The sequence below is a fragment of the Xenopus tropicalis genome, chromosome 1, assembly GCF_000004195.4.
Source record: "Xenopus tropicalis strain Nigerian chromosome 1, UCB_Xtro_10.0, whole genome shotgun sequence".
NCBI classification, from domain to species: Eukaryota; Metazoa; Chordata; class Amphibia; order Anura; family Pipidae; genus Xenopus; species Xenopus tropicalis.
The window spans coordinates 27,885,499-27,900,090 of NC_030677.2; the positions used below are offsets into that span (position 1 = coordinate 27,885,499).

At 39.7% G+C, this 14,592-nt stretch overlaps 1 protein-coding gene across 1 annotated transcript in view; it reads left to right on the top strand.

Moving 5' to 3' along the window:
* cc2d2a (coiled-coil and C2 domain containing 2A) overlaps nucleotides 1–14,592 on the top strand; it is a 55,923-nt gene that overhangs the window by 27,616 nt on the left and 13,715 nt on the right. Inside the window, exons 17-24 of the mRNA XM_002938643.5 lie at nucleotides 788–944; nucleotides 3,814–3,961; nucleotides 4,471–4,609; nucleotides 5,037–5,240; nucleotides 5,354–5,446; nucleotides 5,726–5,817; nucleotides 10,550–10,717; nucleotides 14,297–14,402. Of these exons, the coding sequence (XP_002938689.2) occupies nucleotides 788–944; nucleotides 3,814–3,961; nucleotides 4,471–4,609; nucleotides 5,037–5,240; nucleotides 5,354–5,446; nucleotides 5,726–5,817; nucleotides 10,550–10,717; nucleotides 14,297–14,402 (1,107 nt within the window). The remainder of the gene's footprint in view (nucleotides 1–787; nucleotides 945–3,813; nucleotides 3,962–4,470; nucleotides 4,610–5,036; nucleotides 5,241–5,353; nucleotides 5,447–5,725; nucleotides 5,818–10,549; nucleotides 10,718–14,296; nucleotides 14,403–14,592) is intronic.

A 14,592-nucleotide genomic window follows, 5' to 3' on the forward strand; every position in this document is an offset into this window, starting at 1 on the left:
ACTCTGCCTTCCCTACCCTGCCTGTGTGTGCCATACTCTGCCTTCCCTACCCTGCCTGTGTGTGCCATACTCTGCCTTCCCTACCCTGCCTGTGTGTGCCATACTCTGCCTTCCCTACCCTGCCTGTGTGTGCCATACTCTGCCTTCCCTACCCTGCCTGTGTGTGCCATACTCTGCCTTCCCTACCCTGCCTGTGTGTGCCATACTCTGCCTTCCCTACCCTGCCTGTGTGTGCCATACTCTCTCTGCCCTGTATGGCACACACAGGCAGCATACAGTGACACAATGTTGGCACTGCTCCTACAGTCTGCACAATAACTATATATAAAAAAAAAAAAAAACTTTTTAATTGCAGTACCACCTCAGTATATGTTCTTTTTGTAGTGTGCAGGGTTTATTTGTGGGTTTCTACTGCTGTCTGAGGTGTGAACAGGTAAACAATGGGAGTGATTACAGTCTGAGCCTGAGGTGTGAACACTGCAGGGGTTAAACAATGCAGGTATTAAAAGGTGTGAACAACACAGTGGATTACATTTTTAAACAATACAGAGGGATTACAGCCTGAATCTGAGGTGAGAACCATGCAGGGGGCCAGTTAATCACAGTACTGATACCATTTGAAGCTTACACAAGAGTAAGCCATCAAAGCAGCCAGGCAGGTGGGGGGCCACACAGAGGGGGGTCGCCAGTTGGACAGCACTGATCTATATAATTAAATAGGATGCTGTACATAATTTTTTATTTTCTTTAGCACATCAAATTTTTGTTATTGCCTCTCTATTTGTAGATATATGAAACAGTTCGGCATGGTGCCACAACTCTGTTGGCAGATGCATTTATTCCTATCCCTGAAACCACAGTCCATACTGGTAGAGCCCCTGTGGAGGAGATTGAGTTTAGCAGTAACCAAAGAGTCATGCATGACCATGAAGGAGTTGGCAGTGGTACGTAATAATGTTTATTACAATCCTGGTTCTTTAATTTTTCTTATTTTCCCTTTTATTTGTAAATGATTGATTTGGTAACTTTTTAATGGACAAAACAAGAGGAAATTGGTAAGATGGGAAGTATAACTTGGGTCACATCCAGGATGTTGTGCTTTATATATCTGACATAGAATGTTTCCAGCTCTTCAGGTTTTACATAGATGAATGATCATAAAAAGGAGCTATTGTAAAAATGAAATTGGAAAAATTTAAGCTTTGCCTCATGGAAACAATAAACTTTCTAAATATAATGACTTAATACTTCTGTTTTGTTTCTGAGATAATTAAATGAATCTTCTCCGCCCCTCTCTCAGTGATCTGTCTCCATTCTTTCTTCATGCAGGAGTCAGATGTTAAATGTCTAATGTAATATTTGGGGGGGTTCTTTTGGGGTTCCTTTTGCCTGAAGGTGTTTTAGAACTGACTCTTATATATAATGGACTCCAGCACAAAGCTGCATTTAGAGAGACAGAATTTGGTTTGGGACCCCCCCCAGTGGTGTAAGGCTCCATCTGAATCCAACTCCTGCATGAAGAGAGAATGAAGAGGACTGATTGCTGAAAAGAGAATACTGAATAATAACGATTTCAGAAACAACACATACTTGTTTTATTTATTTTGAAAGTTTGTGCACTTCGTAAATGATTCGGCCGAATACCGAACCGAATCCTAAATTACATAAGTAAATTAGAATATAGGAGAGTTAAATTTCCAACTTCCATGTTTATGTGACAAAAAGTCAAGTGATTTTAAGGATTTGGATTCGATTCAGCCAGGAGCATGGAATCAGTCGAATCCGAATCCTGCTGAAAAAGGCCAAATCCTCAACTGAATCCTGGATTTGGTGTTTATTTGTGCCAAAGACACAATGTTTCGGGCACCTGCCCTTTGTCATGATTCCCATTTATCATAATGGTAAGCATTCTGTTCTTATGTAATTTTAAGGTTGGAACTGTATTTACTAGACCAGACACAGGACGCACAGACCGTCTCTGAATCAGATGGACAATTTGGCCGTTAAAATTAGGAAAGGATATCCTTGTGTGCAAAACTTTCAGGAGCAGTAGATAATTACTCTGTATCTAATAGTTTAGATTAAGTTAAATGTGAATTTAGCACAACAGTGCTCCCAAAGAACTTAAGGTTGAGTGCAGGAAATAAATTATCCTAAACCTTAGTTATTCCTTCTCTTACCTCCTTTCCTTCTGAATTTAGCCATCATACATCCAAAAATAACTGCTGTAGATAAACACCACGCACATAAAATCTGTTAACTTAATGGAATATAAGGGATCCAGTTTATAATATTCATATATTTATTACCTAAAAAATTATACTTCTAATATTGTACCACTTCAGGTGAAATACCTTATCATTGCCGGCAGTGTCAATGGCGAGGGGTTTGTTAGTATTATCAAGCAAAGATACTTGCCAAAGTTTGATTACTCTGACATACCCAGCGGGATTTGCATTTCCTGCAGTGGAAAGGTATTTTCAGGTATTTTGTCATTTGCAGTTTAATGCTGACAGCAAACCATCCTATGTGTCATTGCCCTAAGATTGAGTGTGCCTTGGCTGAAAAAGACATATGCTATCGTTGCATTGATTAAGTATTAATGTATTTTCAGTGCTCCTGGATAAGCAATTTGTCTTTATTAGGGCAGTGGTTACCAAACTGTGGGCTTGGAGCAGTGCTGGGCCACATAGGATGAGATTTAGAAGGAAAGTGTCGTTGCTCTCCTAGATACACATAAAAGCCAAGTCTGAAGGTCAGTTAGGGTGAGATTTAGGGTGGAAACGTATTTGTTGTGCTAGATATTCTTGGAACAGCGACTTATTCAGTGATGTGCAAATGTTTTCTTAGATCGCTAACCTTGTTGTTTGTAAGATTGATGATAGTTTTCTTATATCTGGTAAAATAATCATAAATTGAAAAAGGTTTTCATGTACTATCCTTACATTTTTATTTTTCTGATCATTTTGCTGCCAGGGGCAGAGGTTGAATTGAGGGTATAGATAGCAGCAGTGTTCTTCCCATGTTCTTCTGCTGTATGAGAAATAAACCTGCCAAATAGAGCTTCCTGCTGTGAGAGTAATATCTGCATTTAGTTTGGCTGTAGTTTTTTTCATTTCCTTCTGGTACTGTTGGATATACAATTAAGAATAGAAACAACAGCTATAACAGACAGAGAGGCACTCCCTGGTCCCTCTGTTTTGCAAGTAATTTAGTATCTATGCTAGTGCATGTATTTTCAAAACCAGGGGATTTTAGTTACAAAATTATGATCATAAAATTGACGAGACACCATGCCACGTCAAGGTAAACCCCATATGGGGGTCCTTACTATTTACCTCTTTTCGAGTTTCTTCATAGGAAAAGTGTCCCCTAACCAAGGCCCTGGTCTCACCGCGGCTTGTCAATTTAATGATCATAAAAACCCCTATTATGAATATACATACGCTAGCTTATGTAACACTAAATTATTTGGAAAATAGGGGACCAGGGAATGTGCATTGATCAATCGATCTCTCTCTATTGTATGTTTGTAATTAATTTGTCCAGATCAGTAGCACTTCCATTGTACTTGTACTTAGCCTTGGAGTGCTCCCACAACCCCTCTTTTTTGTGTATTTTGCCCTATAATGTCACCTGCCCAGTGACTGTAACTACATTTTTTTCTGGTAAAATGTTTGTCTGTATATATAAACTGTTAGGTTTTGTATTTGTCTCTCTTTATTTGCTGTGGTGAAAGGAGGCACTATGTTATAATAATAAAAATAAGAAGAACTGAGATTGATTTGTTGAATGCATTTTCTTCTCTTTTAGATGTCCCGTTTTCATTTGAAGCTGATGGAAGTAATAAAATGATTTTGATGACCTCTGGAAAGGTATCTTACGCTGCTTCTTGGGGTGTTGGAGACAATGGAGTGCCTTTGGTTCCACCCATTTTACAGTACAACACTGGCATACAGAGGTAATGGATTTACTACAAAACCACAATATTTTTTTTATATGTTGCCCTTATTATTTACCCCATTAAAACATAGCCTCTTTGCCAAAATGTAGCCTTTCTCTTCATAGCTCATCACAGGGTGGATGTAAAATTCCAGCAAAATTGTGTGGCCCCTAAACAGTCCAAGAGCTCCTTAGACTTATTTGTAAAGCATTATCAATTATTATATTCCATCCCCTGACTATGTGGTATAGTGGATACATAACAAACTACATGGAAACACTACTAGTGATCACCCCCAGCTCAGCAGTACATGGTATTGGACCTATGTTATAAAATCATATTTTGCTAAAAGGAGTAGAAAAGACCAGTTTTGCTTCTGATTACTTAACTATTACTTACTATTTGTATTTTAGACTGGGCTGAATCTCTTTTATACATATTATAGAATATGTAATATGTGAGTATTACCAATATATATATATAAATATGTAATTTGGTTTTTATTTAATCCACATCTCTTTTTTTAGAGCATTTAATAACATGGATGCAGTTGCGTCTATAGGAGCATCTGGTTTAACTGACATGAAGAAACTGGCCAAATGGGCAGCAGAATCAAAGCTTGATCCTAATGACCCTAACAATGCAGCTCTTATGCAGCTGGTAATGGTAAGATTCCCACAATAACCCAACACCGGTATCTGGTATATCATCCATAAACCCAATATCTAGAATCCTGAAATACACGTATGCCATCATAGTGTCCTATTTAAGCAAACAATTCTTATTTTCTTTATTTCCTTTTTCTCATAATAATAAAACAGTACCTTGTTCTTGATGGTAACTAAGTTGAATAAACCTTTATCAGAAGCCTTAAAGAGTGATGGTCAAAATTAATGAATGGCCCCAAAATATCCCTGGGTTCCAAGCAATCCAAATAACAGACCCCATACATGGGACAAGTAATGGTAGGGCACACAACCAGCAAGGTGTCTGAAAGCCTAGAAACAATAAGATATATAAGTATTAGAGCCTACGCAAACCTATTAGTTAATAACCCTTGCAGTTATGTCTGAGACTCTCTAATTCTTTGTAGACCGCAAGCAATGGGGAAGCATCTGTTCCAGAATTTTTCAGGCTGGAGCACTTACAAAAGGAGTTCAATTTCACTTCAGAAGAAGAACTTAGAAGATCAAAAAGATTTAGACTTCTACAGCTTCGTAACCAGGAGGTTGCAGAATTTCGCAATTATAAGCAAATCCCATTAAAGGACCGCGAGATCCCTGATAAGCTTTTCCAGGTAATGAAATAACAGTAGAATATATATTTAAACACTTTTACATTTTGTATTTTCAGTTGCTCGTATTTCGTCATTCTGTGCTTGACATGTTTTTTTTTTCTTTTGTTTTTAAGGACTATGAGAAGAAACTGCGGGAACAGGATACTATCACTGCAGAAAGCCATTTAGATAAGCACAGGGTCTTGGTGGCCAAGTACCTTCAAAGGGTGAGAATATGAGAAGTGCTCCCAATGTCTGCTTATGGGAATACTCGTCATTCATTTATACGGTGCCATAATGGCTCTATAGCGCAAAATATACATTATATTGCCTTGCCAGATGCCAGGTCTCCATATGTCTGCAGGTTTGGGGTTTTATTCAGTGCAATAGCATCATAATTAATGTCATTCTGTAGCATTACAGTTAGATACCCAAAATAATGAAAAGCTTGGAAATGTTTTAAAATGCCCATTAATACAATAATCTTATTTGTGCTTTTCTGACAGGTTAGGGAATCTGTGATAAACCGATTCCTCGTAGCCAAACATCATTTCATTCTTTCCGATTTAGTTATTGAGGAGGATATCCCAAGTCTTGGGTAAGAATTAGGAAGTGTACATGAGTGGTTCTTTGTATGAAAAGAGTATTTGCTTTTTAGAGTTTTTTTCAGAAATTATGTTTGTTTTAAAATAAATTATACATGTATCAGTGTAGAAAGTTTTTTTTAATGATCCCTAGAGGTTACCTGTGTACAAATTTGAGGAGTAACGTTTTGCTAGTGTAATGTGGATTGTTATAATGTAATATGTAAAGAGATATGTGTATATTGTTCTCTACATTGAAAGCAGTAACATGATATTGCGCATCCTTTATTCTGTGAAAATATCTATCCAAATCTTTCATCAAAATACTGTCGTTAAAGGGGTGGTTCACCTGTAGCTTAACTTTTAGTATGTTATAGAATGGCCAATTCTAAGCAACTTTTACATTGTTCTTCATTATTTATTATTATAGTTTTATTTGCCTTCTTCTGACTCTTTGCAACTTTCAAATGGGGGTCACTGACCCCGGCAGCCAAAAGATTGCTCTGTGAGGCTTCAGTTCTATTAGCATAGTTGTATACCTTTATCTTCTACCTCACCTGCCTTGGGTTGTCTTTATAGGGGACACTGGGAGATTTTATGTGTCCCTTTATACAGAACTTACCCAGCATAAGTGAGCGTCTCCAAGGCTATTCATATTCCTGTGTCTCATTCAAACCAATCCCTGGTTGCTAGGGTAGTTTGGACCCTAGTGACCAGACAGCTGCTGAAACTCCAAATTGGAGAGATGCTGAACAAAAATTTTAATAATTAAAAAAAAAAAAACCTACAAATTATAAAAAAAATGTAGACCAATGGCAAGTTGTCTCAGAATATTACTGTCTACATCATACTAACAGTTAACATATAGGGGAACAAACCCTTTAAGACAGCTTAGCTCTCCTTACTTTGTACATAAACAGTGCAACAACAATGATTATTACATATAGACAGTTATGGGCTGATTTATCAACATTCACATTTTTTTCCACAATTTGATTTTTTTCAAAGTCAATGGCAGTTCTAGGCAAAATGGGGTTTTTTCAATATGAGTTTTTCAGGTTTTTTTTTTTTTAGTGTTTGTAGAACTATTGAAAATGATGAGTAGAATGTGAATTCTGTGCATTCAAGTTTTTTTCATGGTTTAATTTAATTGAATTTTTTATATTCAAATTTTTTTTATAGATAAGCAAACATCGGCGATTGGTAACATATTAGTTTATTTAAACTGAAAAAAAACCTCTAAAATTCATAAATTCGAAAATTGATAAATAAGCCTTTCCCATCTTAGGTGAAGAGAAGTCTGCTCTTATTTTGACAAAATACATACTCAAGGCAAGAGATTCTTTGCCTCATCAATCTGTAAAAGTTTACAGGGTGGAAGTTTTTTCAGTTGTTGGTCTTATTAGGACTATACCCATCCCAATTGTAGTATGCCTTGCTTTGGGGCTGTTTAGGAGACTGGGGCAATGTCAGGGAGGGAGGGGGAGGCTTGATTTAAATGTTATAGTGTTTTGCCTTCTGTGGGAGTGAAATTCAACACCCTATTTTACGTCAAAGCAAAAACTGCATTTTCTAAGTTCACAATACAACAATTATTATTTGCCCTATCAACTATTTATATAATGCATTACATATGGTTGGTGACTGGTCTTTTTAGAATTGTCTTTTGTAACCGTCTATACTGTCTATAGCAGGGATCCCCAACCTTTGTTATTCGTGAGCCACAGTCAAATGTAAAAAGACTTGGAGAGCAACACAAGCACCATAAAAGTTCATGGAGGAGCCAAATAAGGGCTGTGATTGGCTATTAGGGGCCTCTATGCACACTATCAGCTTACAGGGGCTTTATTTGGTAGGAAATCTTGTTTTTATTCAACCTAAACTTGCCCCCAAGTCAGGAATTCAAAAATAACTCCCTGGTTTGGGGGCACTGAGAGCAACACCCAAGGGGTTGGTGAGCAACATGTTGCCCTGAGCCACTGGTTGGGGATCACTGGTGTACAACATTTCAGGTAAATATTAGGTTCTGTTGTTTTGCTACACAAGAGTTTTCCAGAAGAACCTGATAAGATGAATAGATTATTGTGAAATGCAATACAGGTATGGCATCGGTTATCTGGAAATCTATTATTCAGAATGCTCAGAATTATGGGAAGGCCATCTCCCATAGACTTCATTTTAATCAAATAATTCAAGTTTTTAAAGTACAGTACCTTGTACTTGATCCCAACTAAGATATAATTACCCCTTATTGGGGGCAGAACAGCCCTATTGGGTTTATTTAATGGTTAAATGATTCCCTTTTCTCTGTAATAATAAAAAAGTACCTGTACTTGATCCCAACCAAGATATAATTAATCCTTAATGAAGGCAAAACAGTCCTCTTGGGTTTAATTAATGTTTCATTTTTTTTAGTAGACTTAAGGTAGAACCAAACTAGGGAAAGATCTCTTATCTAGAAAACCCCAGGTCCCAATCATTCTGGATAATTGTTCCCATACCAGTATAGCAATTACTAGCATTTATCTCTGATATTTTTGTAATGAATTCTGCTTCAAATTGTTAAGCAAATAAGTGTAAAATATATCATCTGTATGGCTCAGTCACATCAATTAATCATGAAAAATGTCATAATGAAAATCCATGATTATTTTTCAGTTGCTTTTTCATTTCTATTCATTTCATTTCTAATTTTCATTTTTTTTTTACATGAAAGGATATATCACACATGCATAAGGGCTAAAAGCTGCATTGTTGGCATATAAATTTGGGTAGCTAGCTGTATGAGAAGGTCAGCAGCACATTATGAGAAATTGTAACATTGCTTATTCTGTTTGTCTGCCTGTTTAATGGATTTTTGTGCTCTTCCTCTGCTTTGCCCTGTGTACTAAGTTCTGGTGGTTCCGGGTATGTCATCATTAACTGTTCTATAGTAGTTTTTGCCTTTACCCAATGCACTGGCAATGGCCCAAGGGTCTGTACAGGAATGCACAGAAATTGTGGCTGGATTCCAAATAAATCAGAATAACGTTAATCTACACAGATGGAATTATTTAGTTCAAACTTGACCTCTTGGTATTTGCCTTTGCATCTTCCTTTTTATATAGATAAACCTCATCCATAAAGTTGACTTTGGAATTAGTCTTTAGCTTTGCAACCAGTGAAGTAAACTTTCCGTACCTCTTATAGAGCCAATGCATTTATCCTTGATAAAGAATGTTTTTTAATAATCAATAATCAGCTCCCTAATTGGTTAGTTGGGTGGCATAATTGTTATAAAGGGGGGGCTAAAATGTAATCCCACCAGTGATTATAATCACTTTACTGATTCCCAGAGCTGGTGCTCCTGTTTGCTTAAAACTGCACCGGGCTGGGGTATTTCTGTAGAAGTCCATCTTCATCTTTTTCGGCCTCTTCTCTTCGTTCTGGTCTGGGCAGGCAATATGCACAGTAGAGTAAAGGTAATGTATAAGCAAGAAGCCAGCTTCTTCAATCATCTGCACATTTGCCTGCCCGGACCCAGAGAAAATAACATAGAAAAAAAAGATCACGGCGAATGACCTTGAAATACCCTGAACCAGTGCAGCCAGTTTTCTGCTAGCAGGAGTACCAACCTGAGGTATGAGGGGTATAAAGATATATATATATATATATATATGTTTTATTTTCCATTGGCACTCCTGACCTGAATCTTCAGTGACTGCATACCCCCATGTAACAATATGGCATAAAAGTATTGCAGCAGCTTCCAGAACTTAATTGACACTTTTTTTCAGTTGACGTACATTATGTGAGGTCTGAAAATGGCGTAAAAAAAAAAAAAAGGCATCAAATGCGGCATTCGGGCAGCATAAATTAAAACACTCACCTTCAGAAAATTGCCATTTTTTGAAACAGCTTTTTATACTGTTTGTTTTCTGCATCAATCATTTGTTTGTACCATAACATTAATGTAACAGCCAACTTACTATTGTGCAAGGCCTATCAAGGTCAGAAAGGGTTATTGGCCTTAAGGACCCCATATACAATGCTATTATCAGCCCAACAGTATAGGACTCTCTGCCACTGTCACTTGAGGTATTTGAGGAATGAATGTGGAAACATACCAGCGGTAACAAGCCAAACATTATCCATCACTTATATTTTACTGCATGTTTCATTTATCTCTTCCCTGTTCTTTTTATTTCTTTCATTTCCCCATCCTTTCAACTTTATGGTGAGGTCTCGATTCCCTTGAACATAAAGTTCAATTCATCAAACACCCTCATTTCTCTCACCCAGAGAAGATGTTTTTTTTTCTGGGCCTGATTCTTTACCAGCTGTAGACTTGATATTGATGAGCGAGAGTTAGTGTACATCGGAGAGTTTATTTCTCTTGTGAGAGAAGCAGGAAGCTTTGATGAACAGATCCCAGTAGCCCCAGTTGTAAATAGACCAGTACGATAAGGTCCTCGCTGAAGTTCTGCAAAATGGCATGCAGATTGATGGTGTTTGATTCCAGCCAGATCATATGTTCCTAACCCACTAACACTGTCATTGAATTCGGTAGAAAACTCATATTATAACTGTATGGATAATAAGAAATCATTCTCACTGAATTTGTTTTAAATGACAAAAAGCTTTTAGAATAAATTATTTCTCATCCATTTTTAGGGAACTTCAGTCAGGACCCTAACGTACAGAATTATCTATTAAACTGTACTTCATAAATATATTAGATGTTCAATCATTATGATACTGTCTCAGAATTCTAGGAATGAGCCTATTCAAACTGGCTGAACCTAAACGCCCCCTCAAGCCACGGCGGAAAGAGAGAAAAAAAGTCACTGCGCAGAACCTGTCTGATGGCGACATCAAGGTCTTGGTGAATGTTATCCGTGCTTATGATATTCCTGTTAGAAAGCAGGTAACAAGGTATGAGCCTTCATTCTGCTGTGTGCCTTCATATCCACCCAATAGGGGATATTTTGGGACATGCAGTACTCACAGCACCAATCAGATGTTTATTTTTAAAGTTAACTGCTGATTGGTTGATGTTGTTCATTGGATCCAGTTTACTACTCCCCCACTGTGACTATATATTCATTCTTGCACCATTAGTATTGAATTAACCACCATTCATGTATGTTGAAGTATAAGAGAAATGCTCCCTCTTCTCGGTTATTTGCTTACTTTTATTATTAACACTAAGGGGCTGATTTACTAAGACACGAATTCGAATCCGAATTGGAAAAATTCCGATTGGAAAACGAACATTTTGCGACTTTTTCGTATTTTTTGCGATTTTTTTTGGCGCCTTTACGACTTTTCGGAAATTGTTGCGACTTTTTCGTTACCAATACGATTTGCGCGAAAAAACGTGAGTTTTTCGTAGCCATTACGACTTGCGCGAAAAAACGATTCGCTCGTATCTTGTCGCAACTTTTTTGTATTGAGCGCTCGTAAGCGGCGGGCGAAACTTTCAGACTTAGCATGATTTTGGAAGCCTCCCATAGGGCTCAATGGCACTCTGCAGCTCCAACCCGGCCCAAGGAAAGTCTCCCATAGGACTCAATGGCACCCTGCAGCTCCAACCCGGCCCAAGGAAAGCCTCCCATAGGGCTCAATGGCACTCTGCAGCTCCAACCTGGCCCAAGGAAAGCCTCCCATAGGGCTCAATGGCACCCTGCAGCTCCAACCCGGCCCAAGGAAAGTCTCCCATAGGGCTCAATGGCACTCTGCAGCTCCAACCCGGCCCAAGGAAAGTCTCCCATAGGGCTCAGTGGCACTCTGCAGCTCCAACCTGGCCCAAGGAAAGTCTCCCATAGGGCTCAATGGCTTTCTGCAGCTCCAACCCGGCCCAAGGAAAGTCTCCCATAGGGCTCAATGGCACTCTGCAGCTCCAACCCGGCCCAAGGAAAGTCTCCCATAGGGCTCAATGGCACTCTGCAGCTCCAACCCGGCCCAAGGAAAGTCTCCCATAGGGCTCAATGGCACTCTGCAGCTCCAACCTGGCCCAAGGAAAGTCTCCCATAGGGCTCAATGGCACTCTGCAGCTCCAACCCGGCCCAAGGAAAGTCTCCCATAGGGCTCAATGGCACCCTGCAGCTCCAACCTGGCCCAAGGAACGTCTCCCATAGGGCTCAATGGCACTCTGCAGCTCCAACCCGGCCCAAGGAAAGTCTCCCATAGGGCTCAATGGCACTCTGCAGCTCCAACCTGGCCCAAGGAACGTCTCCCATAGGCCTCAATGGCACTCTGCAGCTCCAACCTGGCCCAAGGAAAGTCTCCCATAGGGCTCAATGGCACTCTGCAGCTCCAACCTGCCCCAAGGAAAGTCTCCCATAGGACTCAATGGCACCCTGCAGCTCCAACCCGGCCCAAGGAAAGTCTCCCATAGGGCTCAATGGCACTCTGCAGCTCCAACCTGGCCCAAGGAAAGTCTCCCATAGGACTCAATGGCACCCTGCAGTTCCAACCCGGCCCAAGAAAAGTCACCATACTGAAGCTTGAATGAATCCGAATCTTTCGTACTCGGCGCGAAAGCTGCGAAAAAGGCGCGACTTTTCGCGCAAGTTTTAACGCTACGAAAAAATTGCCAGATTTTGCGCAACATTCGGAATGGCAACGAAAAAGTCGCGATAATTTTCCGAAAAATCGCCAAATATCGATCATTACGAAAAAAACGCAATCGGACGCATTCGGCCCGTTCGTGGGTAAGTAAATGTGCCCCTTAGTGAGTTTGAGTACTTATAGGATAGGCCAGAGGCTGTGTTAACAAGGATAGAGCCTCAAACATAAATCAGTGGAATTAAGAATTTTGGCAATTATTGTGCTGTGGTTCTGTTAATAATACAAAAACTATTGTTGAAGCAGGGTGAGCAGCCTGGGGCATTCTTTATATTGCTGAGCCCAAGCTCTCAGGGCCCACTACCTTCTGCTGTTGGTGGGATGGCAGGAGTTGTGCTCAGCAACATCTCCATGGCCACAGGCTGGACATCCTTGGTTTGGTGGCCTTGGGCAAGTTCTGTGGGAATGGAAGGGGCAGGAATAAATAGCTGGACGCAGTTCTGTGTGTCAGGGGGGGTGTAGCGAAGGGGTTTGGGGGGGACTGTGAGCATTGTGGTTTGTGACTTTTTATTACCATATCACACTTCATCAGGTTTTATATGTGAAAGGCAGGTACTGTTCTGGTGCAGCTAGCTTATTGGGGTTATAAAGAGAAATACTAAGTTGCTGAGGAACCTTCTTAGGAGAATGCTTCAGTATCATATCTCTCACTGCACTGGAACATTTCAGAAGGAACCTAGAGAATATCCACTGAATAACAAACACAATATACAAACAGTATCACTTTGTAGTGCACATAAAGCAGATGTGCTGTGTCTGCTACTCTGCCATTATATTCCCACTGCAGCTTTATATCATCCTACATTACTTGTTCCAACCATTGTATATATTGCTGTCTGCGCTAAGCCCATCTGCTTCCTTATTCCTTTCCATTTTAGTATTTGCTTACACAAGTGAAGGTCTGGCTCTGCTGCCAATTAAATCTCTTCGTGTACTACTGTACCTGATAGTGCTCTCTTAGTATTACTGTAAATGTGAGGCTGCACTGTGCCTCCACTACTGTCACTATGAACACTAAACTGCATATACTTTGTATTCAGAACATCGGCAGTACACAGAATTTCTATGAGAGCCTGTAAAGCTTAAGGGCAAATCTGTACAAGGTATACATTATATTCAGGGCTTTGTATAGGTCCAGTGCTGTCCTAGGCACTGGTCCTTAGCCTGCCCCCTCCTTTAACCACTCATGGAAGAGAGAGAGGGGTTAAATATATCAATAGCACATAGACACACCCTAAACCTGACACCCTAGGCATGGGCCTTCAGGTGCCTATAGAGAAATACGGTCCTGACTATATTGCTAATTATATACAATGTTACCAAAAACGTCCAGATGTCTGTTCAACATCTCATAACCAAAGGTATTAATATTAAGCTAGCCCATTTTACTGTAATAACATCCTGCATGGATGGGCCTTGCTCTATGCATGGGGGATTATCTTGCAGAAGAATAAAAGCCCCAAACTGGTGCCCACTAGAAGGAATCACAGAATTGTCAAAAAAGTCATTCAAACCAGTAGTGTTAAGGTTTGCTTTAACTGCAAGTGGAGGCCCTCGCTCAAATGATGAACCACACAATTATTCACCCCCCACCAAGCATTACAGATGGCATTCATTCTCTTGGCAAGTGCCAAACTGGCAGATGGGGAAGCGCAATTTATACTCCATAGAGCACATTTCTACTGCTCCTGAGTCCAAGTGTTGGCTTTGGAACTTTCAAATTAATGTGAGAATACTGATTGAAATTATTCACCTACACTCATATCCCATTCTGTCTTCACTCAGCTTTCCTCACTGTACCTTATATTTCTGATACTGTGACAGATATTTTACATTCTATGTACCATTTCTTAGGTATTAACTGTAAATGTTTATAATCATTAGCAAACCAGCACAACAACCAAGGTCTGCAAGATCCTTCAATGAAATGTTCACATCCGCTGCTTCACCTCAAGGCCAAACCCCAACTCCAGAGTCGACCGTTAACCAGGTAATATAAATGCCTCTATTTCAAGGTGGCAGGCCAGGTCATGGTATTGCTGGCAGCCTCTGAGATGTTATTTCTGACTTCCTGGTTGCTCATGTGCCGACTTACCTATATACCTCCCAAACCCACATCTGCTAGCTTAACCCACTGCAAAAAAACTCATTTGCTCTTTGGTGATGGGAGGCTATGGCAT